The sequence below is a fragment of the Hypomesus nipponensis genome, chromosome 27 (genome assembly GCF_054491055.1).
Source record: "Hypomesus nipponensis isolate SF chromosome 27, ASM5449105v1, whole genome shotgun sequence".
Classification (NCBI taxonomy): Eukaryota; Metazoa; Chordata; class Actinopteri; order Osmeriformes; family Osmeridae; genus Hypomesus; species Hypomesus nipponensis.
The window spans coordinates 5,075,525-5,099,872 of record NC_140387.1 but is presented as its reverse complement, the minus strand read 5'-3'; the positions used below and the strand labels follow the sequence as shown (position 1 = coordinate 5,099,872).

Sequence of the window (24,348 nt, the reverse complement as noted above, 5' to 3'; positions counted from 1 at the left end):
ATGCATTAATAAACCAATGGAGAATCATAAATCATGTGCAAATTGATTATGCAAGCCAACATGGGCATTTTTATTTAATTGACAATTTCGTTTAGTCTCATTAGCTCAATTTAGAAGTAACAGAAGTTGAACATAACACTTCAGTTGTACTGTTGGCTATATAGTGTAACCCACAAACGTATTCATGATTAAGTGCATTTTTGTTCCACAAAAACCTCATCATAAGAAAGGAATACAATGTGAAAACTCGGTCATGACATGTAAGCCCTTTCTGGATCAGTTAAAACTATACATTTCAAGAAACATGACATAGAGGTAAAGAAAAACATGGAACTTCTTTATAATAGGTTGACTCAATCATCAACAACCAGTAGTAACAGTTCTGTCCTATGTGTAGGTATGCAAGACAACAGATGTTTCTAAGATCAATCAGAAGAGCATAGTATTTACAAAAGAACGAGTATCACGTGACAGTCGGGTATTCAGTAGAAAGGTGCAAATTCAGTTGAGGCACTTAAACAAGCCTAATAAAAATAACACAGAGTATGATTTTGAAAGCGCAACACTTGGTTTGATTTGTTTGGAATATGCGAGTAATACACTGACCCCATTTCTTTTTTTTTTTTTTTACGGTTTAGCAGAGTTCAGTGACATCAGGATACAAGGGGCCTCCTCAATGACCCGCACGAGCAGGTTGTCAATGTACTGCTCCAGCTCTTTGATCTTCTTGTCCCTGTCACCCAGTTGCTTCTGCTGTTTAACCACCAGAGAGATGAGCTCCTCTTGGGTCAGCTGGGAGAACGGACCCTTTACCCCAGGCTCCTGGACCTGGGGAGAGAAGGTAGGAGGGGCAGCAACCAGCAGTCAGTATCAATACTAAAAGATGTGTGATGACCAGGGGACTTTGTGTTCAAAATACAATGTTAGTTAACAGCAGGATTTAGTATCGACACTCAAGTTGCCAAACAGGTTGTAAATAAAACAGTGTTAGTATGCTCACACTGAATTAGCCCAAATGTGCATGGAAGGGAATTGTAAAATAGTGTAACATATGCTAATATATGCAAATGTGATCATAATAAATCTATCTCGGGGTACGTTATAGGCCGTGAGGCGAAGACACTGCATATTCATATACAAATATTAGCATATAACTACGTTCAAAATAAAATATATTGCAATTATTCCTCGCACACACACACACACTTGGTTCCCTTGATCCGGAGGTGGATACAAATAAATCCTGGGATTTTACAGCAGTTTTAAGTTTAAGGTTGGAGGCAATGTATTGTGGGGGTCAACCAGGACTTTTCCATACCAAGGATGTACCTAATTAGCAGTCCACCCATGCTGGGATGTCATCAAAACTATAGGCAATATAAAAAAAAAAAAAATGTATCCACCTCAGGTGGTCACACAGTACTGATGGATTCTAAAAGATACCTTGATTTTTTCTTGAATACTAGAGAATACCGAGATTGCTTCTGATTTCTCTGGTTGTCCCCCCTGGATATTCGAGACAGGCTGCTGTTCCGAGGAGTTCAAGGGCTTCACTGGATGGGGCCTGCAAGGACACACACAAAACGTAAGAGAGATTGGCAGAGTGATCCTAAAAGAAAAAGTGAAAAAGGCTGGTTAAAGTGCCTTAATGGATGGATGATGTGGTGTGTATTGGTGCTTGAGGTTACAGCAGGTGGGATGGGAGATATTGTCCAATGGGATCACACATCTGATCACCACTCACAATCCCCAGATAGGAACATGGACTGAACTCAGTGAAGCATGGATGTGTTATTATATGTTATCTTTTTGTTGCCACCGCCTGAAGAAGAGACTCATGGTGACAAGGCTCGTCTTTGGTTCAGTCAAAACACGGAATCTGGTCTGTGAGACGGCGACCAACCAGCTTATCACTGCTCTTTGTGTGCTCTACGAAAGATAAGCTCATGAACAGGTTTACACATTCTCATGGGCAACATTTGTGTAGCCAAACTCTCAGTAAGTTTGTTGAGTGATCCTCGTGGAGCATGAATCTGCAACAACGGACTGTACTTTTCTACAAGTAGCATTGTCATTGAATGAGGGGATCCTATGAATAACATCCAGTCAAAATAAAACTGTATTTTTTTGGGGACCAGTTTGTAAATCTAGATTCAAATAGCCACTAAAAGTGGAGTGACACTGAGTAACTTTTAAGGTTACTGATGAATATTAGCTGTTTAAAAGCTAGCAAACACAATTTTCCATGACACATGAAGACGTACAATAACACACACACCCTTGCAAATAGAGATTGCTCCAATAGCTACAATTCGAGTTGTTAAAATGAACACAAATAAGTATTCTAATCTACTGCGAAGCGGACAGGAGTCGTTGAGACACAGACACAGCTGCTACTCTCTACCGGCCACGGCTGGGGGTCTCTCTCACCTGAGTGAGGCGGAGGCAGGCTTGCCTCCCTTTCCTCCCCCCTCCTCCTCCTCTCCTCCCTGGAAATGGGATTCCAAGGACCTGGCCTCACACGGTTGTGACCTGGCCTGCGGAAAAGTACCCTGGCCAAACAACGCCTGCGGGGGCTCAGGAGTTTTGCCCAGGGATCCCTCCAGGATCTCAGAGTGAGAAAAACATTGGGTCTGGGTGATTATATTCACAGGTTGTTCCACATCAGTGTTGTTAGTTAGCTTGTTTACAGCCACGCCAGATGCAGGGCCCCCCGAGTTTTGTGGGGTTTCCGAGGTCACCGTAGAGATGGCCGCCATCTTGACTGGAGGCATGGGAGCACGGAACACCTTCAAGGACTTGGGAAGGGGGACTTCTTCGTTTATGGAATGAGAACTCTTATTATGAGACCACAGGCTCTCTCCATTGTCACATAATTGACGGCTCTGGGCCTCTCTTCCAGACTCGGCAATGGAATTGATTTCAAATACGGCAGGAGATCCATTGGAGGGGTAGTCTTCCATGGAGGGTTGCAAATAACTGTGTTTCTGAACATTTGCTGCGTTTTCATCATATTTTGTCATCGTTTTCTCACTTCGACAGGATGAGTCAGGCCTTGAGGGGGCTGGACCTTTTCTGGCCGCTTTAAAGCCCCCCGTGGATAATGGGATGTCACTAACATCAATAAATTGGTTTCCTCGGCGAGAAAAGCCCTGTCCTTGCAGCGCCCTGGATTCCTCTCTCGTAGCTGTAGTGGAGCCGTTCAAAGGAGCAATCATCTCCACTGCACAAAGAGAAGAAGCCTCGGATTTGGGGGCATCCCTTTCTTCTCTAAATCTGTCGTTTGTGCCCAGCATTTCTTCGGTGCTCCTCGGATCCTTGTGTATCTGGCCCCGAGTTCCTGGTGTTCCTCTCAGGCTGTCTGGGGGCTGAGGAGCCGGTCTCTTGTCCTGCATGGTGCTGCAACGGTCAAGACGAACACCGTCCGTGGATCGACGAGCATCTGTTTTTCCCGCCAACTTCATGGCAGAGTCATTTCCGAGGGTTGGTTTGGTGGTCTTGGCGTGGGGTTGGCGAGCTGTGGCAACATTCGAGCTATGAGGCACACCCAGGCAGTGTGGGGGCAGAGGAGCTTGTCGTTTCTTTTCCATCAGACTTGCAGATGAGTTGGGAGTCGTTTTGACACCCTGGTGGCCAATAGGGGGAGTCGTGGGGCCTTCAACTTCAGAAGGAGTGAAGAAAGGGTTGGAGGATAGTGATTGCTTGGGAGGGTTCAAACATGAGGCGGAACTGGTAGAGCAGGATGAAGGAATGACAAATCGTCAGCAGCACATAAAAGAATGACATGACATCGACATTCAAGTTCCAGATGTTCTGTAACGCAAAACATTTCAACACGAATGCTTACAAATACATACAATAAATGTGCCTACGTGCAATACGTTAGCAAATTACAGACGTATTTAAAGGCAGGGTAGGAAATGTTGTTGAGAAGCAGTTTTTGGCATATTTGCCAAAATATGTCTACCTACCTAATGATTTTAGCTTGATTTTGAAAAGGATTCTAACCAAAATATCTCGGTTTTGTGATATTTTGGTTTGAATCCTTCCAAAATAAAGCTAAGATCGTTAGGTTCGCAAAACTTGCCTATCCTGTCTTTAAATGTTGCCTTTTAAATTCTAAAATGTTATGGAAATTCACATCGAAACACGATGATAGAAAAAAAGTCTAAGATCAGTCAAACTAACATACAGGGGTGTTACAAGCCCTAATCTTCTAGGGTACTAAAATGGAGGAAATTCACAAGACATTGAAAGGTAAAGGGACTTATTTGCTTGGTAAAATAATTTCAAATCAAAGTTCACAGATATGTCAAAGATGTCTGGCCAAATACGTTGGTTAGTGAAACAAGCATAGAAAATACAGCAAGCCATCATGGATTTAGACACAAATGTGTAAGTAATGACTGCAGGATGACAGTTCTGTTAGTATCTCTGAGTCACCCCATGTTTGTCTTCACTACACTGTCTCCACTTGGTTCAGCCTCAACCACAAGCCTTTCCATGAGTCAGTCACTGCAGCAGCCAAGCAAATCAGTTCAATTGGCTAATGGTTCTTTTTTGGTCCCGCTCTGCCATGTTTAATATGACATCTAATATAATGAGGTGAAATTTAATAGTCAAAGAATGAATCTGTGCTCATTCAAAGGTGACAAATGTGCACATACACACATCGCTGCAGATTTCATAGTTTGCCCTTAATGAGATATTTTTGCTTTGGGTCCAACACCTAGAGCTCACATACCAATTTACCATGACCATGTTTCCACTTCAATAGAACCACACGTCAAATAACATTGTTATTATATGTCAAACAACATCGTTTTCCACAAAAGCTTCCACAGAAAAAACATGTCATTTTCATGCTAACCGAACCACCTTTGGATGGTGCCAAACATTTAAATTGGTCTCTGATTCAGCCCTGAATAAAAAATTAACGATGTAAATTACATGGCACTTGGTGTCACAACAGGTTTTCGAGGAAAACATTCTGGAGTGTTTGAGGGGTGAAGATAATGTTAGTAGATTTGACGGTTTGGTTGAGGATAAAAAGAGTGAGATGTTAGGTGGTGTATACACAGCTGGAGCCTGATTACCACACAAGAAGGGAAACCCAGGCACAATTTAGAGCAATGATACAGTGTGTGTGTGAGAGAGCTTTGTGCATGCCACAGTATACTGAATTATGTATTTATGAACTGCGTCTACAAGTACTGACCTTGGCTTGACCGCTGAAACCTTCGTCGTACGGTTGAGGGGTTCAGTAGAGTGCGCGGTAGAGGGCTCCTCAAAGGGATTCGTTGAGGAAATGTCTTCAAATGGATCTTCAGAAGGGACTTCTTCAAATGGGTTTTTGCACACCAGGGCCTCCCCTTCTCCATCTTGAAGAACCATCTGTTTCTCAGTCACAGCCAGCCTAATCATCTCCTGTTCCAGTCGTTCTCTTTCCTCTTCTTCTCTCATCCTCCTCTCCTTCTCCAAGTTTGCTTCCTTTCTCCTCTCTTCCTCCAACCTAGCCCTTTCTCTTTCCTCCATCACTTTCATCTTTTGATCTTCCACCCTCTTTTTCTCTTCCCGTTCCTTCCTGCTTTCCTCTTCAAACTTCTTTCTTTCCTCCTCCTTTGACCTCTCTTCCTCTAACCGTATGACGCTCTCTCTCTCCTCCATTTCCTTCTCCAGTCTTTGCTGTTCCCTAGTCTGTCTCTCATCTTCCTCCACTCTCTGTCTATCTTCCTCTTCCTTCCTTCTTCTTTCCTCCTCTGTCTTTCTCCATTCATCCTCCTCCCTTCTCCTTTTTTCCTCCATATCCCTCATCTTTTTCTTCTCTTCCTCCTTCAGTCTAAATTCTACTTCCTTCCTCACACATTCTTCCTCCTCCAACCGCCTTCTCTCCTCCTCTTCCTTTTTTAGCTCCTCCTCCTTTCTCCTCATTTTTTCCTCCATGTCCAACCTTTCCTCTTCCTCCACTTGCAGTCTATGTTCTTCTTCTCTCTTCAGTCTATCTTCCTCCTCCTTCCTCCTTCTCTCCTCTGTCTTTCTGCGTTCATCCTCCTCCCTTCTTTTTTCCTCCATCTCCCTAATCTTTCTCTCCTCTTCTTCCCTTCTAAGTCTGGATTCTTCTTCCTCCCTCACACGATCTTCCTCCTCCTTCCTCCTTCTCTCCTCCTCAGTCCGTCTCCGTTCTACCTCTCTCCTCATTTTTCCCTCCACGTCCATCCTTTGTCTTTCCTCTTCCGCTCGTCTACGTGCAAACTCTTCCTCTTCCTTCCTCGACTTTTCTCCCTCCTCCTCCTCCTCCCTCCTAATTCTCTGCTCCTCATCACGCTTCCTTTTTTCCATCTCACCTCTCAGCTTGTCCGCTTGCTCCATCCGTGCCTCTTCCTCTCTTCTTAAAAGTTCCTCCTCCTTCTTTCTCTCCTCTTCAAACAACCTCTCTTGCTCTCGGATCTTCTCCTCCTCCTCACGTTCCTGTCTCACCCTCCTCACCTCCTCTTCCATGAATGTCTTTTTCCTCTCTTCCGCAGCTCTCTCCTCTTCCTCAAGTCTAATCTTTTCTGCGTCTTCCATAACTTTCCTCTGGTCTTGCTCCTTCCTAATTCTCTCCTCCTCTTCAATCCTCCTGTTTTCCTCCTCGATCCTCTTCCTTTCTTGCTCTTTAATTCTTATTTTGTCCTCATCCTCCCTTCTAATTCTCTCTGTCTCTTCCCCCCTCTCCCTCTCCTTCATTTTTGCCTCCTCCTCGAGTCGTCTCCTCTCCCGCTCAGTCCTTCGGATAATCTCTTCCTCCTCCAACCCTCTCATTCGGTCTTCCTCCTCTAACTCTCTCACCCTCTTCTTTTCCTCTTCCGTCAGCCTTTGTTGCTCGTCCAATAGCTTGCTCCTTGGCAGCTGTTCCACCCTCATCCTCTCCCTCTCCAATTCAACCCCTTCCTCCTGCTCCTCTCGATCCCCAATGCTCTCTTCCTCCCACGAGAAAGGCTGCTTCCCAGCCTTCAGGGAGTCCACAGAGGTGACGGAGCTCTTGCGGCCCTGGGACCTGCGCAGGTCCTCCATGGAGCCATGGCCCGAGCTGGCCAGGCTGAAGGTGGAGCCTGCCCGGGAGGTGCGAGGCTGGGCCTCCTCGGTGTATACGTGACTGCCATTGATGCACAAGTTGCTCTGGTCTGCGGACGATGTCGAGGCCTGTCTGGAACGCCCCAGGATAGAGGTAAAGCCTTGGGAAGCCTTACTGTCGGAGCTGCCTGTGCGCTTATGGGTCAGGAACTTAAATTTACTTTTACCTAAGGAAAATGAGAAAAAGGACATTATTAGTTTGGAAAACCATTTGGGTAGCTTCATGTGGCTGTATGAGATTGTTCCATCTGTAGAACTTTATAATGAGCAGGGAACTATAAGGACATTTTTATAAGGACTGCCAGACTGCCCTCACCCTCTGAGGAGTCTATGTTGAAGCCTGAAGATCGGCTACCGGTCAGAGAAGAGTTTCTCTCTGGCAGAGGGCCCAGGACAGACATCGACTGAGACGCGTTCCTCTGCAAGTTCGACTTGGGGGAGAACAGCGACTTCAACTTGTGTTTCTTCTTCTTCTTTCCTTCCTTGTCTGCGGCCCCATCTCCCTCTGGCTCTCCTTCTCCCTCGCTGTCAGTCAGGACCTGGGTGAAGGATGGCACCACAGCAGATGCAGAGTCTGAGAGGCCTTCCTTCTTCTTGCCACGGACCTTGTCCTTGAGTTTTCCCAGGCGGGAGCGTGGCTTGTCGGTTGCAGAGAGGTCAAACATGCTGGCGGTCATGTTGTTCCTCATGAACTGGATGTCCACCAGTACCTCCCCTCTGTCTTTGTCTGGCTTGCCAGCCTTATCCAACAACTGAAACCACCTGTTGAAAAGGACAGAAGACGACCAAGTTACCCAACTAATCTGAAAGCCTCTCGATATTTATGAAGGTCAATTCCAAAATTGAGGAAGCTCTCAGCTGTGTCAGTTAACATTTAATTGTATTTATTTTTACAGTACAGTTCATTTTTCAACGGAAAGTTAGGCTACAGTAGTTCCATGTGATGATTGCTCCTTCATGGAAACAATAAAAGCCTAGTTTTCTGTGGAGGGGTTTTGAGGCGGAGATGCTGTGGAACGTGACTCATGATGTTAAGTGCTTTGGCAAGTCTTTATTTATGTAATTATGAGCTGTGCCATCAAGAAAAAAGGAACATTGTATGAATGTTAGGCATTGTTCAATAATGATAGTGTACGAAGCTCATAAAGTTAAATTGCACTTATCCTTTTTATATAATTTAACAGCTGGGTTTCCTCTGCTATAATAAAGGATGTCATTTCAATAACAAAGGCTATGCCCAGCAGGGTAAAACATCTACCATTATCACTTCCCAAGCATGGAATCGAAACATAAAATTAGTCAATGGGTGTAAGGCTGTAGATTTATAGGCATTCTATAAAAGCAAATCATAATTAAACAATTGTATGCAGTCTGGATTGTCCGTTTCTGTAACCCACCAACAACCGCACATGCATAAAAAATCCCATAATGCTGCAGAACGTCCTAACTGCTTAAAAGGGACTGAGTGCATTTTGATTTGTAAAGTCCGTTTTTTTTTTAAGTCATCTGAAGTACTCTCTCAACACGCTTGTTTCTGAACAATGAAGAGCTGACCGAGCATGAAAAATCTCTGTCAGGCAGAACCAGGGGTCATCAGCATCACACAGTGGAACACCCTGCTGAACTCTGGACTCTGGAAGGAAACTAGAGAGGACAGGCACACAATCATAATGTGTGTGTGTGTGTGTGTGTGTGTCTCTGTGTGTGTGTCTGTCTGAGTGTGTGTGTGCCTATTGACATCTTCTGACAGGTTACAATAACAAAAGAGACTGGTGCCACGAATGCACATTCTTATCTTGTTTAGAACCCAATGGCAAAGCCTGCAGAGGGTCCTGGAGAGATGCTGACACACTATAAATCAAATAAGTAACTGCCAAAAAGAATAATGAAAAAAAAAAAAAGAAAAAGAAATGGTCTCATTTAGAGGACTTTGATCGAATTTGAATGTGCTTGTATCTACTTCATTGCTTATAGTCATGTAGAAAGGCAAGACATGGAATTACAGAAAAGTAGATGAACAACAACATTAGTTGAAGAAATGGTCGTTAAACCTGTCCATGCCAAAGAAACTCATGAAATAAAGATGACATGGCAACATTGCATAATTATAGTCTGTGCTTGGGTCAGAAACATTTCATTGCTGTCAAGCTGTTTGAATTAAGAAGGTCATAAAATGGGTCGTTAAACACCGGATTATCACAGTGATGATCAGTTTACCATGAAACAAGCAGTGAGCCTTTCAAACCACACCTTTACAGCTGACCCATCAAATGGCTTTGCGGCAATGACGCTGGGCATCTCATCATTGCACGCAGTAAGTGGGTAAGCTCACGTGCCTCATATAAACATGTTCTGTTTAGTTAGCACCTCAATGAGAGAAGCCATTGATTCCAAGAATAACCACCCCAACCTTGAACATGGGCAGCTACACGCCCTCCTCTCACGTTTGTGACAAGGGAGGCTCCACTCCTGAGTCTAACCTCCTCCCCCCCGCCTCTCCCTCCCTCGCCACGTTACAGAATGTGACATATACAGAATAAAAGCACGTCACAATGAAAGAGCAAAGAACACCTCTTGCTCCCGCATTCTGCTCATGGTCCCCAGCTGCCACCATTATCATGGGCTTCAATTCTGGCAGCAGCAGAGCAGTGTGAGCAAAATAAGAAGGTAAGATCCTTCTCGTTCCATACAGAATGTCTGTGGTACAAAACCAAACCCTTTCATCATCATTCTGCTTGTGAAGTCAAGCTGTCTCGCAGGCAGCTCTGTGAAGACAGCATGTCCTTTGCTTGGAACCCTACTCATTCGGATATGGGGATATAACTGAATGTGGAATGAAAAAAAATACAGATAATGAACAGCAGTCTGTTGACAAAGAGGAGAAGTAACTCTCTCCAGCTTTAACGAAAGGGAAGTTACCACATCAGCCTGAAAGGGTTGGCTGGGTGGGGACCGTGGAGTACATTGGTGCTACTTCTTTTCTGAAAAAGGCCGACTGTAGCCACACCTTAAGAAGTCGTCTCATGCCTCAGGAGGACACATTGCTGTTCTCAGTCAGGACAAACAGGAAAGGATGGCACGTTTTCTGACTCAACGTTTTGCCTATTGTGGTTCGAATGGTCTTTTCAGCACATACATTTCCTGTGCCACCCGGAATGACTGATAAAGCAATTCTTTCACTCAAGCCTCTCTTATCTCAACCCACAGTTGTGTGTGTGTGTGTGTGCGCATGTCTGGTTGGGTGGCAGCTAAAATAGATTTTTATTTAATCCACTCTCATATCTCTAAATGACCAGGCCCCAGGAATGAAGTCATGTCCCAAGAGAGCAGTAATGTGTAGTCTGTTAAACCCAACAAAGAAATACGACCCCTATATTTATGTTCATCTACCATAATGTGGAATTAGAGCATCTTTTGAGCACTGTACTGAGCAAATATCTACTTTCAAAAGAATCCCTCACATTTCCCAGCTTTCTCAATATGATGTTAAGCCACATTCAGGGAATTCTTCTTCTCAGTCCACTGAGTTATTCAACAAATCACTTCTTTGCCCGTAAAAATAACACCTTGTTTGGAATCTTTGACGACTTTGTTTGCCCAACATGTTTTCCATCCGCTTGACGAGAAACCTAATTGTACCTACTTCAATCCACAACCAATTTTCAGCTATATCCAAAGCAGAAAAACAAACAACACAGAAATGAGTTTGAATTAGTATAGAGACTGAGCACCAGAGGCTTTCGTCCTCCCTTCTCTATGGGGATTGGCAGAAACTGTGCAAACAGTAACACTGACTTATCAGCTCCAAGCGAAACATATTATGGTCTGTTATGGTCTACCCTTGTCCTGGAAGAGAGAGTGCAGGAAACCAGCTACTTTCAGGAATGCAAGGCTAAAGCTGGATATCTGACCTCGGATATCAGGTGCAAAACAGCCTGAAATGAACAAAACACTGAATCAGATGCAGACTGCTCAGTCAACACCAATTTGCAAGCACATTCATCAATTCATTGATGATAATTAAAACGCTAATTTGATGTGCATTGAGATAAGTAGGCCGGGCATCCAGACCCAAAAGAAGAAAATTATTTGTTTTTTGGAGAACCATTCAAATACAACTTGCAGAGCTCGGGGTAAAAGTAACTATAACATCCTACACATTATTTAGGCGGCACAAAAAACTGCATTTGAAGCTATAAATCTCCTCTCCACAGAAGCATACCAGTGTGTTCCGGAAAGCTCCGAGGATGGCAAAAGAACCGAGACAGAGACAAGTCTGGCATTTAAGCCAAAGGGCAATGATAATGATAATGTCACATTGACCCATCCCTGTCAAACAAGGAAACAGAGCATGAGCTGTGCAGGTAATAGGGCCAGTCTCCAGCCTGACTCCCTGTTTCAAAGGCCCCTTCGTTATGTTCTAAGAGGGCACAGATGCTTGACATGAGAGGACAAGACATGTTTGAAGTTCTGGCAATCAAATAGACAAAGTGAATATAAATAGATTATGGTAGGAAAATATTAGGCTGTGTGTGTGTATGTGCATCGGAGGTAACCTAATGCAGGTCCCATGATGAGAGTGAAATGCTATGAGACGGCTTATCGTGTTGTGCGTTCTGAGGAAACAAACAAGCTTTCTGGCTATTGAACTGAATTATGTAGTAAGTAGAGGGTGGTGGAATTAACATCCAGAAGTGATACTATACAGACCTGTGGACTTTAAAAGAGCCTGTATTTAAGTCTATGGGTGAGAAAGTGGTGGTGGGCTCTTCATTCCAAGGCTAACCCTACCAGAGTACAGATGAGATGCTTATGGAAGAAAAGCAGGATGCATTACTCAATTTCTGACCAATGAATTTGTCTACGGCCTGGAAACAAATACCTTTGAGATTACGTCTGACCTAGAGGAATTCTCAATGAAATTGCACTCTTTACAAATAGGTTAGTGACTTAAAGGACGTTAGGAACCTTAATTCCAATGACTGGATGTCAATGTTGTGTTTTTGTTTCGACTAGGTAACGAGGACATGGTTCACTCACTCAGTTTTACTGCGGGATTGTATTGCGCTTAGCTCCAACAGATTGACCACCGCTTGTCCGAGCAACTTGTCTGGTCCCACGAGAGCCCGGTGCATTACGTTGACGTGCAATGTACAGCGCTCTGTGTTACCGTGATGGAACAGCTGCAGATCGAACGTGGCCTCCTCTTTCCACATCGGGGACACGGTCTTCTCCACCACAGAGGTGGCGAATTTCTCCTTGGCCACTTGCATGATGGCGTAAGCGTCGTTGGTGCCATTTTTCCCCTTTATCCTCAGGTTTCTTGCCTGAAGCACCGTTACCTGTACGCTTGTTGGATACCACTGTTGGCTTTGATCTGCTAATGACATGACTGCCAATGAGGTTAAAGACGCGGGAATAACCTCCCAAATACCGCAAAACCCAGCGTGAAATACAATCAAACGCCTCGGTGAAAGTTTTACCTTTGCAAATACTTAGGAAACAGCTGACTGGGCGTGGTTTACCGTGTGGTGACGCAGAAAGCCTTTTGAGTGCATTCGTCTGAGCTAAGACACTCCCCCAGATTAGTGAATAAGAATTAACACTGAGACTCAAGAAAAGGAAAATTATGCCTATCGTTGACCTTTTACCGCCCCAAATTATCATGGAAAACAATGGCCTAAATGGCTGTCCAAATTCTAAATAGCATCATTCATTACATTTATTTAATGTCTATTAGGCTATTTATCTTATTATTTCTAACATAATTGCACATAGAGCACTTTCCGAACAGTACGCTTTTTATAAAACAATATTTCAAAACCTTTCTTGGCCAAGAAGCAAATAGCCTACTTTATATCCTATACCCCTCCGCCATAACTTAATGGAAAACGAGACAGCAGGGCCGAAGGCGCGGTGTTTTGGCCTCTGATACCTGACAAGCTTGTGACAACTGATATCTCAGTCAAGCCTCACTGCTGTTTCCGTCCAATCTCCAGAGATACGGGGGCTCTTCGAATATATTCGACCCACTTCTCTGTGGGTCATTTACAGAGCACTGAAGAAAGTGAAAGCTTTTATTCAATCACGCACAGCCGGACGGACCCCTCTCACCTTGCAAACATGATTAAAATGTATTACTTTCATATTATTATTATTATTATCATTATTGTTGTTGTTGTTATTCTCATTTTTTTCATAAACATTATAAAATGTAAATGCAATTTTAGTAAGTAATTGATTGCATGGAGACAATAACTTGTAATGTTTAATTGAGGTTTGCTGATATAGCTTATTAGGATATGCAAATACAAGTGAAGAGACAAGTGGAAGACTGAAGACAGCGGGGGTATTGCAGAAAGCAGGTTATGTTATGCAACATAACCTAACCGAAGACAGCGGGGGTATTGCAGAAAGCAGGTTATGTTATGCAACATTACCGGGTAACTTAACCCTCCAGCTGATTCACAATGTTGCAGCAACCTACTGGAAATGTTGCTACAACTCTGGGTGTCAGCTGGGGAGTTAACTAACCCGGACATGTCGCATAACCTGTTTTCTGAAATACCCCCAGCATGTGGGTCAAGTACTGTCTGGATGTCAGCTTCTGTTCTTTGTAGTAAAGAACACAAAATCAGAGTCGTGGTTTGAGATTAGGTAACATCGTATCTCCCAAAAACTGGAGGGGTGGAAAAAAAACATGAAAGCACGACAAAAAAATTGCAGTTTTCAGACAGAAATCACGCAGTCTTGTAAGAAACTATGCTTTTATTAAAAATGAAATGTCAATCTTTTAAAGGAAATTCACAGCTGCATTGGGGACTAGACATTCTTAAAACTGCCTGGCAGGTGCTGTATTTGGTGAACTATCCACTGACGAACTGACCCATGGGTTGCTGGTATCCATTAAACACAATTATTACAAATGCCACCGCATATCTGCACAAGGCTACCTCCAATACACATACACACAACCACACACCCCCACACACACACACATATCTGACAAAGCATTGTATTAAAAGAAGCGGTACACTGAGCACTGAACTTACTGTGGTCACAGAAAGTAAATTCGTCTTATACATTTAGTCATTTAGCAGACGCTCTCATCCAGAGCTCTTATACATATGGCTCGTTCCATTCATGTATCGATTTGCTTCACCATGAGTATGTCTAAAGTATCGAAATAACATATCTCGCTCGCCTCCCAACTGAAGAACTGACCACTTGTCTGACACAATGTCTGTCTGCATACAATACAAATGGCATGTTAGCCATGTTTTGAGACAGTCCACACCCTTTTGTTGTTGTTTATTGTTTGGGTCCAGTTACACATCATCGAACAAGCCATTTTACGACAGCTTTTGCAGACAGTGCGCAAAGGCTGACCCCTACTGCACATAATGGGGAATTTCACATTTTCAAATGCCAAGAGGCCTCTCAGCGATGGCTGTTGAAAAAACCTTAGCAAAGAAGAATGACACCACGCCATATATCCTTATGGATCTGTAGAAGCACGTCCCATAAAAGTGCATAGGTTCCTGTCTAGGTTGAAAATACCATTGACACCCCTGCCCCCACCTCTCATTTGCTAAAGACTGGAGTTGCTGAACAGAGTCTTTGCTTGACAGCTCTCACACCTCATTGTGTGGCTTGCTGTTGCATTTGTGGTTATTTGTTGATAACTAAGGGGTCAACATGTGGTTGGATTGGTTGTTCTACCGATAATATTTGGGTATAAAGGGAATTGTGAAGCATTGTTCTCTCGATTCTTGATCTCCTGACGGCTTCTCATCAGCTCTGGCTTATCCCACTCCTTGTCCTTGTTCACCTCTTACTCTATCTTTAATTTCCAATAATCATGGTAGAATAGGTAAGATTTCAAACCTTAACTTTGTAATATGTTTGCTTTGTAATTTATTTAATTAATGTGCAATGTTAATAAACATTAATTTAATTGAACTTTACCTTGACCTTTCATGCTCCGATTTAACCTATAGAGTCAAATAAATGCAATTCCACTATTTGGTTAACGTTAATACATTGTCCAGTTTACCCCTCTTCCTTTAAACCTAGGGGAATCGTTTTGGTAGTTTGGCCAATTGAAAACCCCTCACCATGTATCTTCCGTACTCATGTAATCACATCATACGTTCGGCCTACGTTCCTGTTGGCTCCTTTGGCTCACCTAGGACTCTGATGCCTCTGAGAGGCATGTTTCCCACAGTAGAGATGCTCTCCTACCCAGAAGTGCCCCCTCTTCAGCAGAGTCAGTCCACAGTCCTGACACGTGTAGCACTCCTGATGTCGATAGTGCCCCTCGCTGATCTTAATGGCTTGCGTGCTGCAGAGGCAGAAAGAGAGAGAGACTCCATCACCTCGAAGGTTGTGGACAGGGCGGCCATTTATCAAAGGATGGAGGTAGAAGCCACGCCAGAGCGGTGTGGGTGCAGACAAGTTCACGTTAAAATGAACGAAACGTCCAACGTACACAATCCGAGTGCCGCAGCTTTCACATGAGCGGAACGGCCGCACTCTGAAAAAGGGGAGGTTGCTGGGCGGCAGTGCTGAAGAGGGCATCTTGTCTTGAGTTCTCGGGCTTGATGCTGAAAAGAGAGAAATTAAAAAGCAGGGCAACTGGCCTAGCCAATGGCAGCCATGACTTTGGGCTCCAATTCTTTCAGCTGTCCTTCAAACCCCTCAACAAGTGCAGATTGTAAAGTGAGGGTCTTACTTCCGTAGTCTTGCTCCAGCACTTCCTGTATCAGGTTGAAGGTGTTGGATTGGCGAGGGGCCGTGTCTCTTAGTCTGCTACCCTTGAAGACCTCCAAAGTCAGAAGCGGAGACGTCTGTCTGGGGGCATCGCAGCTGAGACCATGCCAGAGAGAAAAGTGCTATTACGGCCTGCTTCTATCTTATGTATTATAGCATGTTATCTGTAAAAGAAATCCAACAAAATAACATCGAGATATTTGATGCAATGTAAGTGGTAATGGTACATGTAAGGTTCTGCACATTTTACTTGACATTAGTGCTTTGTCCTTGAAATGATTTTGCGGTATACCTGTACTTTGTGAGAGATTAAAATGACAGAAATGTCAATCAAACGAAACAAAATCCTGAAGGAAGCAGGTGTCACCTCTGAGTATTTTCATGTTGGCCCTCGGTCTTCAAAGTCTTTCTGACTGGGGAGATCATAGCAGGCGGGACTCTCTGTTTCACAACTGTGTGGGTGCACTGGGCATTCCCCATGCTTGTGAATCCATCTCGGCTGACTTCGGACACTTTTTGCGCAAACATCTGTAAACAGTGATTCAAAGGCTGCTTTTAAGACATCCCTATTTTCCTTCTTAGAAAAAGGCAGAGATCATTGGATGAAAATAGCAAGTTCGTAAATCAATAAAAAAAAACAAGAACCAACCTGTTTTTGACAGGCTGGCTTCTGTGGAGGCACTGCAACATATTGTGGCTGCCTAAAGACGGCTGCATTTGGTCTGGAAAGGATTAGAGAACAAGTACAACACAGGTACATACTCATCTGGCTCCAAAACCTTTTCCCTCTGTCCACATGCTGAATATCGAGGTCTCGTCACAGTACCTTTCTATAAGCAGCATCAGCAAGGTTTTGGAGTTCTTGATGTTGTCATAAGCTTGTACGTGAAGCATCCTTGCAGCGCTCTCTCCATTGATCTCCACTATCACGTCACCCACACGTAAACTGGCCAGCTCTGCCTTGCTGGACACATTCACCTGCAGTCACACATACAGTATTTCAGTGAACACAATCATAACACATTTTTAAAAATTGTTGATTCGAATTGACTTATTGCTCAATCTGTTTGTAGCTACCTTGGAGATGGTCAGAACCCTCCGGAAGTCCAAGCCCCCGGAGAGACGGAAGCCCCACGGCGGAGGTCCGGTTAGAGTGACCAATGACGTCATCCGGACCACGGCCCACCACCACGGAGATGCGAGGGAAGACTATGGAGTTTACCTTCACGCGCTGCAGCCTTTCGACCTCTGCAGCGTGAACTTGCTCGGAGCCTGCCTGGTTGAAGTAGCCCACATGTTCATGTGAGATAGGAAACCTCCGCCCAGGAACATCTATTTATAATGTTCTTCGAGATGTAATCTCCATTTCTCTGTAGACCTACTGTGTAACATAGCTTATGAAGTCCTTTGGTCATGTTTACCATTTTGCTGCATTCCCTCTGCATGTTCCTTCTAGTTCTCATTAGTACCACGACAACTGAAAAACAATCCCATTCCAAAATACTTAACAATACAATGACTTAATCGTACCTGGTATCCTCTGCAGTGGCCAGGGAAGCCTGGATGACAAGACAAATATAGTAAGACTAATTGTCTCCAGGCCTTGAATTGAAAGACACCCCTTAGCCAATTAGACAACTGACGCACAAGGGCATTGCCATGTATTCTAGGCTTTTGGCTCCACCACATTCAAGTCTTTTATTGTCAGAGGCACAGAACAACAAAAGGTCAGACTGGGCACTGAAATTCTTAAGACAACGCAAGCACCTGGTATAACATAACACTCATTGTTCTGTCGACCACGGACAGACTAAGAAACAGACAGATGGACGAAGGGGAGGCAACTTGTTCATTGATGGTAAAAATGATTGTACAAAGACATAGCTTACCTCGTACCTGCTGCACACTACAATACAACAACATGTTCAGTAAGTATTCAATTGTTGTATTTTCTATTCATATCTAAATTATGTTTTAGCAGAACACAACTGTATATGTATATGTTGTGCATAGATTACATGTCATTTGTTGGCCAATTTCCAGTAACATTCTGTAGCTTCACTGCTTTTGAACTGAGTTTGTGTTTGTTTGTTTTTTGTATAGCCTCCAATTAGAAGACTTTGTTGAATTATGTTTATAGAATCATAGAATACAACAACACTGCAAGTCATGAACCATGGACTAGGCATGTGTTTCCTTTAGAAGAAGACAAGCAGCCAGAAGCAGCCCTCCTGTTTCCTTGTGAACGTCAAGCCTTCTGTTAAATGTGATGCATTGGATATCAAACCAGCTCAGAGAGCTCTCCTGTTTCATTCTGGGTTCCAGAGTGACAAGAATGTTTGCAAGAGCTTCTAACCGTAGGGGCCATTGAGGAAGAAAAGAGTGAGTCAAAACAATATTTTCTGGACAGCAATAAAACCTGAAATGAATCGGCCCTTAGATTAATTAATTAAAGTTCACCCTTTATTTATTTTAGATGCATAATGAAAACAATGAAAAATCTCATTTGAATCAGGTGGACTTTCTGTTTCCAACATACAGATAGACAAAGCAAAACAGGGTAATCCTAATAACATGCAGAATTCAATATTTACATGCTCAGGCCTTTAGACCTAAATAAGATCAATGTCCCGGTTGATTACATGAAATTAAACATTATTTTCAATTTCACAAAAAACGACAAGTCCACTATCCATATTGAATGAGAGGCTAAAGAAGAATCCTTCAAATGGATAATTATCAGGTTACCAACACTGTTCATACGTCAAACTATTCAGGCTGACTAGCTGTTCATACTGTAGCTGTGAAACCTCACCTATCTATCTTTACAACTTTAATGTTATTCAATGAATGTAATTAAAATGGAAGACATCCCTTAATGCAAGCCAATGGAAGACATACCTCCCCCCACACTTTTATGATCCTTCATCCCTATTCGAGCCATCGAAAACTAAATACACACTAACATTTTCTTCAGAACCCTCCAGAAGATTAACCCCATCTTGTTTACTACAAGGCTGTGTTTGTTGCTGCTCAGGAGAAGAAGAAGTAGGCCAGGAAGCCGAGGATAAGCAGGGCCAGGATCCAGTTGACAGAGTGGATGTAGATGATGACCAGGTCGATGTCAAAGAGCCAGCCCCGCATGTCGGCAAGGTCCAGGGCGTCTAGCGTGAAGCCTGCGGGGGCAAAGTGCCACCTTCGGTCTGCCACTGCCTGTCTCTGGTACCCTGTGTGTGTGTGTGTGTGTGTGTTTGTGGGGGGGGGGGTAATAGTCAAGTTTAGAATAAAGCAGGGACATGGAGCTACTGTCGAGAATATTACTGTAGCTAATAAATGGCCTGACTCTTCCGTTGACACAAAGGCATATTTAAGTGTGAGGCTCGAGGGGGGCGCGATACTTAGTGAATGGAAAGCTCGCTGCGTTCATCTCACCCCAGAAGATACGGAAGCGCTTTCTGCAGTTGGGCAGGGGCCATTTTGCGCACGTGGCTTTCTGGAAGTTCTGCTTGCGGGTGTGGTAGACCTTCGGGAAGAAGGTCTTTGCTGATTGGTTAAGCTCTGAGGGCAAAGGGTGACAAGAAAAAAAAATCAAGATCACACACCCAAACAAAAAGGTTCAATGTCAATGAAGGCGTATTTTGACGGTGTGTATTTCCGTAGTAGTATAAGTAAGACAAAGCTAAGGTTTGTGTATGAGGGGGGGGGGGGCTCGTGCGGTTGGGCACGAGCGGTCGCGGCTCACCTTTCTGGAAGAGCGTGTGTGTGATGAGGGTGCGGCAGAGGGGGCACGGGGTGCTGGCGGGCCGGCTCTTGGCCAGGGTGCGGAGGCAGGGCTCGCAGAACACGTGGCCACAGGGATGGCAGCTGAACGGGCTGTAGTACACGTCCAGACACACCGCACAGGTGTAGCCCTCGCGGTCCTCCTCCTCGCTGTCTGTCAGCACACCCGACACGCTCTGCCACACAGCGCGTCTGTGAGTACACTGCCGGCATGACCCAACCGGGCAGAATCTCTGCCCACGCGTGTCGCGAGTGTGTATTTGTTACCGCTACTCTCGGCCATCTGAACTACGACACGGTCTTTAAAAGGGAAATCCTCGAGAGATCCGAGCTCTACGGCGCTCGCGTTTAATCTTGCGCGGCCGATTGTGTGCCGTTGGCTTTCGTTTGCTTGTTCTGCGTAGGTGAGCACCACTCCAGTCAACCGGTGGAGTGTCATGGTGAAGGAGCATGAGACAGTGGAGGATCCTTGAAGTGGTGGCTTCACGGCATCCTCTTTTCTCCAGGAAAGAGAGCGACACGAGGGAGAAGAATACTCCTCGACAGCACACCCATTGAAAACAATTAGCCTTGTTGTTGTAGTGGTAGACCAGGTTGCCGGTAAACCATTAAATTAACATGTGGCCTATAGCTATGACATAGCTACAGGCTAAGTATCCAGTATTCCTGAATAGCTGCATTAATCTTTGCATCCCAACAGGACAGGCCAGGCACCCAGGCCAGATTATCCTGTCTCTATTTGCTTAGTCAGCTCCCAGAATCACATTCCTAACCCTAACCCATGGCTGAAAGGCAGTTGGTCTACGATTTCAAACCCCAACCACCGATCCCTCTGTTCTACAACACCACCATGTCGACATGTGGTGCATATATGACCAATGTCAGACTCCATGATGTTTGCATTAGCTTTGTTGAGGGATTAATCGTATTTTAGAACAACCTTCTGACAGACTCATACTAAGAAAAACTCAATGTTTTTTTTAGTTTCTTTTTTTTTACTAGGACCTACAGTATTTTGGCTACATGTCAAAATACTGCCTGGGAAACCGTCCCTTCTTGTTCATGGTTGAAATCCATCAAAACATACGGCGATACAAGTTCTACAAAAGTGGACACGATCTACCCGGACTGTCATTTTCCAGAGAGCTCCTCTCACCATCCATCGGTAGGCCAGCCAATCTCACCTACTTGTATTCCCCATGTCCTTACCTGATCCTTCTCCAGCTGACCGTGGATCCAGCGCTCCCTCCTCCTCTGCTTCCTCCTCTGGCTCTTCAGACGGTTCTTCTCCCTCTTGCTCAGCCTGGTCGGGCCAGGAGAGGCCGTGGACACGGCGGGCCGCGGAGCCTGCGGCTCCGTGGAGGATCCCCGCACCCCCCGGGGCTCCTCCTCCTCTTCTCTCTCCCGCTGTCGCTGCGTGCTCGGGGGGCCGACCGCGGCTCCTCCCGGGGAGACGGGAGGAGAAGCGGGTGCCTCTGGAACCGGGGCTGTGCCCTCTGGGGTCGGCCCGCTGGCACGGAGCTGCGCACGGGTCCGGGGCTCTTCCGCGTGCAGCGCCGCTCTTCTCTCTCTAGAGACAGGCAACAGGTGAGGAGCACTCGGTGGCCTGTCAACAATGTTGAGAAGTTGGGTGGCGTTGGTGACTTGAGGAGAATGGGGTGACTGTTCCCTCCAGCCCCTCAGCCGCCCTTCGATATTATCCATGGGGCTTGACTGGGTGAGACCTAGAGCGCTACTGGATGTCTCCAACTCTGACCCGCTCCTCACATTTGAAAAGAAGCCCGTCTTTAGCGGGAGGGTTAAGGGATCGCTGGGATTAGCTGACTGGGCCACTTGGCTGTCCGTAAATTGGTCAAGGGCATTGAGGTGGGTCGTGATTGGCCGGCTCTCCGGGTTGAGGCGGGGGAAAGAAGCGCAGCAGAACTGGGAGCTCGGATGAGAGTGTGACCCCCCCGGTTCAGCCTGCGGGCACCACCGTCCTCCCCCCGCCCTCGCCGTCCGTGTCCTGGCCGCGTGGAGGGAATGTTTGTGATCGTGGTCCACCCGACTCTTGTTGAGGTGCACGGTGATCTCCTGACCACACGGGCATTTCGTCTGATTGATGAAATTAAAGCCCCCCAGTCGAGCACCGCAACTCTGGCAGTTCAGCCGTCCTACTGTCCAATGGGCCTGTGGAGAAAGACAATATCGGGGAGGATTAAAACATTGCATAGTCCATGGCTGGGTGGGCACAGAAAAGCCTGTTTTAGATCTCGACCGGCTAAGGGCATTGTCATGATACTGGGGGGGGATTTCATGCAAAACACCAACAAATGAAGTCCCTCCAACAGAGGATACCTCTAACTGAAATTTGCATACAAGTTACTAAATGACAGCTTGTATAATAAAAAAAAAAAAAATTACAAGTCAGTCACCTAAGCTAAGTTCATGTACATTTTCCATCCAATCGAGTTGCATCAGTAAAGTAATGCATTAGAACATGGATACATATTAAACACAAAGGCATACTGATCAACCAGGTAAACACACACACACACACACAAGCTCTCTTACCTGGTACACGGATGTCAGTATCCACTCAGGTAGCATTCCAACGTTCACATGCCAGATACTGCACGTGGCCTCGGTGCTGCAATCTGTCGCTATCTGACAGGAGACAGAAAACCCGTCTTCACTAACTTGGTGTGGTTGTTTCAGAACAATGTGACGTCCGATCTATAACATTTGGACTAACACACAAACACATAAAGAGGAATATACCAGCGATCTAACGGGTGGTGCCACATATCTGTATTATTTCCCTAACCCGATTGGGAAAATCTATATAACACAACTAAGTGTTATGGTCCACTAAGATCCAGTCCAAGATTCTTGTTCTGGGTCAAATCTGGTGTATCTGCTAAAAAGGCAGATGATTAAGAGACAGAAGGTTAAAGAAAGTTCAGGATTCAGATAGCACTGGACATTGTACCTGAACAACATCTGAGTGTGTTCTCAAGGCCAATATACCTGAAGGCTTAACCTATTCTGTGTCATTTTTTCTGTAAATCACACGTAATAGTCCCAATGAACAGGGCAATTCGTAGGCTGGTGTAGGGCTAATACAACACAGTGTTGTAGTACATAGAGGCAGGGCTGGCTATACAGCTTCAGGAAGCTAAATATGATTCACTAGTTGGAAAACAGTCACCCACCGGATACAGGCATGTTGAGTCTATGTAGCTTTTACGACATTTTCGGCACCGTAGCATTGCTACATTCCCTGGACTTTCCATAGATATTCTGTTGTAGGCAAATGAAGATGACAGCACATGAGCATGACATACTGTTCAGAACTGTGTCTGTTGTTTCAGACCAACAGTCGAGACAGATAATTGAACGTGTGTGATAAACTGGCATCACTGCTAGGTAGTTCCCAATATTAAGGTCATCAGAATAACGGATGTTCAGTTCAGTGGGGATACATAATATATATATAGCACAATATATATAGCACTAAAAACAACATCGGTGGCTTTCGCCTCGTCCAAAATAACTATTATAACAGGTTTCGCATGAATTCCAAGACTAGCTAACATGTCTGTCCTTTTGAACCTGCATTCAGGCTAGCAAAATGTGTCATGATTAGACTAGTGTTTGGTTCCGTACTAGCAAGTCTAGATTCTGAAAATGTACAGTAGCAAGCATCGCATTAGCTACTAATCTACCACTTCAAGTCGCTAGTAGGGCAAGCAAACCTGACAAAGTAACGATTTCCTACATGAATACCTAATTGCTGATCTAGCGATTAGGTTTAAAATTAAACTAATCAGTAGGTCGGTCAGCTCGGCTATAACAAGTCAAATAAGCTACTAGCTAGCTCGATAGCTAACTGAGCCAAAGACTATAGAAGCACTAAGTTTAAGTTATTTGACTGAGCTGAGTACAAAGTGGTGCGGGTCAGCTCGTGTTGTTGTTGTGGTACTAACATAACCATGTGGTCAACCCACCAGACTGATTAATAAACATGAATAAAAACAACTCTATTTCAAGTCGATATAAAACACTTATGATAGGTAGAATGTCAGTAACGGGGATATACAGTATCTTACTGTACCTGAGATTTAGATACCAAAAGTGCCACCGACACTGAAGCAAAAATCGCTGATTTAACAATAAGTAAGTCGGTGGTTATACTCGGAGTTCAGGGACAATTACATCATTGGTTATTGACGGGCAAGCAACAGTAGCCTACGGAAAGGCAAATAACCCAAACAGAGCTGAATGTTTAGATCAGCAAAACAGCAGTCTAGACATTCAGCTTTGGGTTATATATATATATATTTACATATGTGGAGTCAAATTAGGGTCAATAATATTTTGCATCCAGATAAATAGTTTTGCATCCGTAGAAATAGTTTTGCATCCGTAGACATAGTTTTGAATCGGAAAAAAGTGTTATAAAACTATTTCTGCGGATGCAAACCTTTTTCTACGGATGCAAAAGTATTTCTATGGATGAAAAATATTAATGACCCTAATTTGACTTAATAATATGTATGTATGATCACAAGTTCCTATACAACTGAAATATATCAACGATCACAACCATTTCGTACCCTTGCTGATTTCTTAAATCCGTTAAACATTAGGCTACATTTCTATCTCAGATTTGTTAGAATTTGTTCGTGTTGTAGGCCTACC

At 44.4% G+C, this 24,348-nt stretch overlaps 3 protein-coding genes across 4 annotated transcripts; all 3 read right to left on the bottom strand.

The window, feature by feature from the left end:
• Positions 1–41: 41 nt before the first annotated feature.
• On the bottom strand, positions 42–12,607 carry rab11fip1b (RAB11 family interacting protein 1 (class I) b). Its single transcript, XM_084693945.1, has 6 exons — positions 12,154–12,607; positions 7,430–7,875; positions 5,219–7,280; positions 2,431–3,729; positions 1,444–1,564; positions 42–828 (listed from the first exon to the last, which is right to left on the bottom strand). Exons 1-6 carry the CDS (start codon positions 12,501–12,503, stop codon positions 628–630), a joined length of 4,479 nt encoding a protein of 1,492 aa, XP_084550071.1. The 5' UTR covers positions 12,504–12,607; the 3' UTR covers positions 42–627.
• A 2,690-nt stretch (positions 12,608–15,297) lies between these two features.
• On the bottom strand, positions 15,298–17,102 carry LOC146220529 (PDZ and LIM domain protein 2-like). Its single transcript, XM_084693944.1, has 7 exons — positions 16,963–17,102; positions 16,712–16,863; positions 16,535–16,607; positions 16,253–16,413; positions 15,848–15,981; positions 15,605–15,719; positions 15,298–15,457 (listed from the first exon to the last, which is right to left on the bottom strand). The coding sequence occupies exons 1-7, from the start codon at positions 17,053–17,055 to the stop codon at positions 15,298–15,300; spliced, it is 888 nt and encodes a 295-aa protein (XP_084550070.1). The 5' UTR covers positions 17,056–17,102.
• A 1,232-nt stretch (positions 17,103–18,334) lies between these two features.
• rnf180b (ring finger protein 180b) lies at positions 18,335–23,897 on the bottom strand. Of its 2 annotated transcripts, XM_084694219.1 has the most exons (7): positions 23,762–23,897; positions 22,860–22,947; positions 22,219–22,311; positions 20,875–21,834; positions 19,628–19,841; positions 19,318–19,443; positions 18,335–19,112 (listed from the first exon to the last, which is right to left on the bottom strand). In XM_084694219.1, exons 2-7 carry the CDS (start codon positions 22,938–22,940, stop codon positions 18,919–18,921), a joined length of 1,668 nt encoding a protein of 555 aa, XP_084550345.1. In that variant the 5' UTR covers positions 22,941–22,947; positions 23,762–23,897; the 3' UTR covers positions 18,335–18,918. The 2 variants fall into 2 exon arrangements, with proteins under 2 accessions (XP_084550345.1, XP_084550346.1); XM_084694220.1 differs by lacking the exon at positions 23,762–23,897 and having other exon boundaries at positions 22,219–22,394.
• Positions 23,898–24,348: the final 451 nt, after the last annotated feature.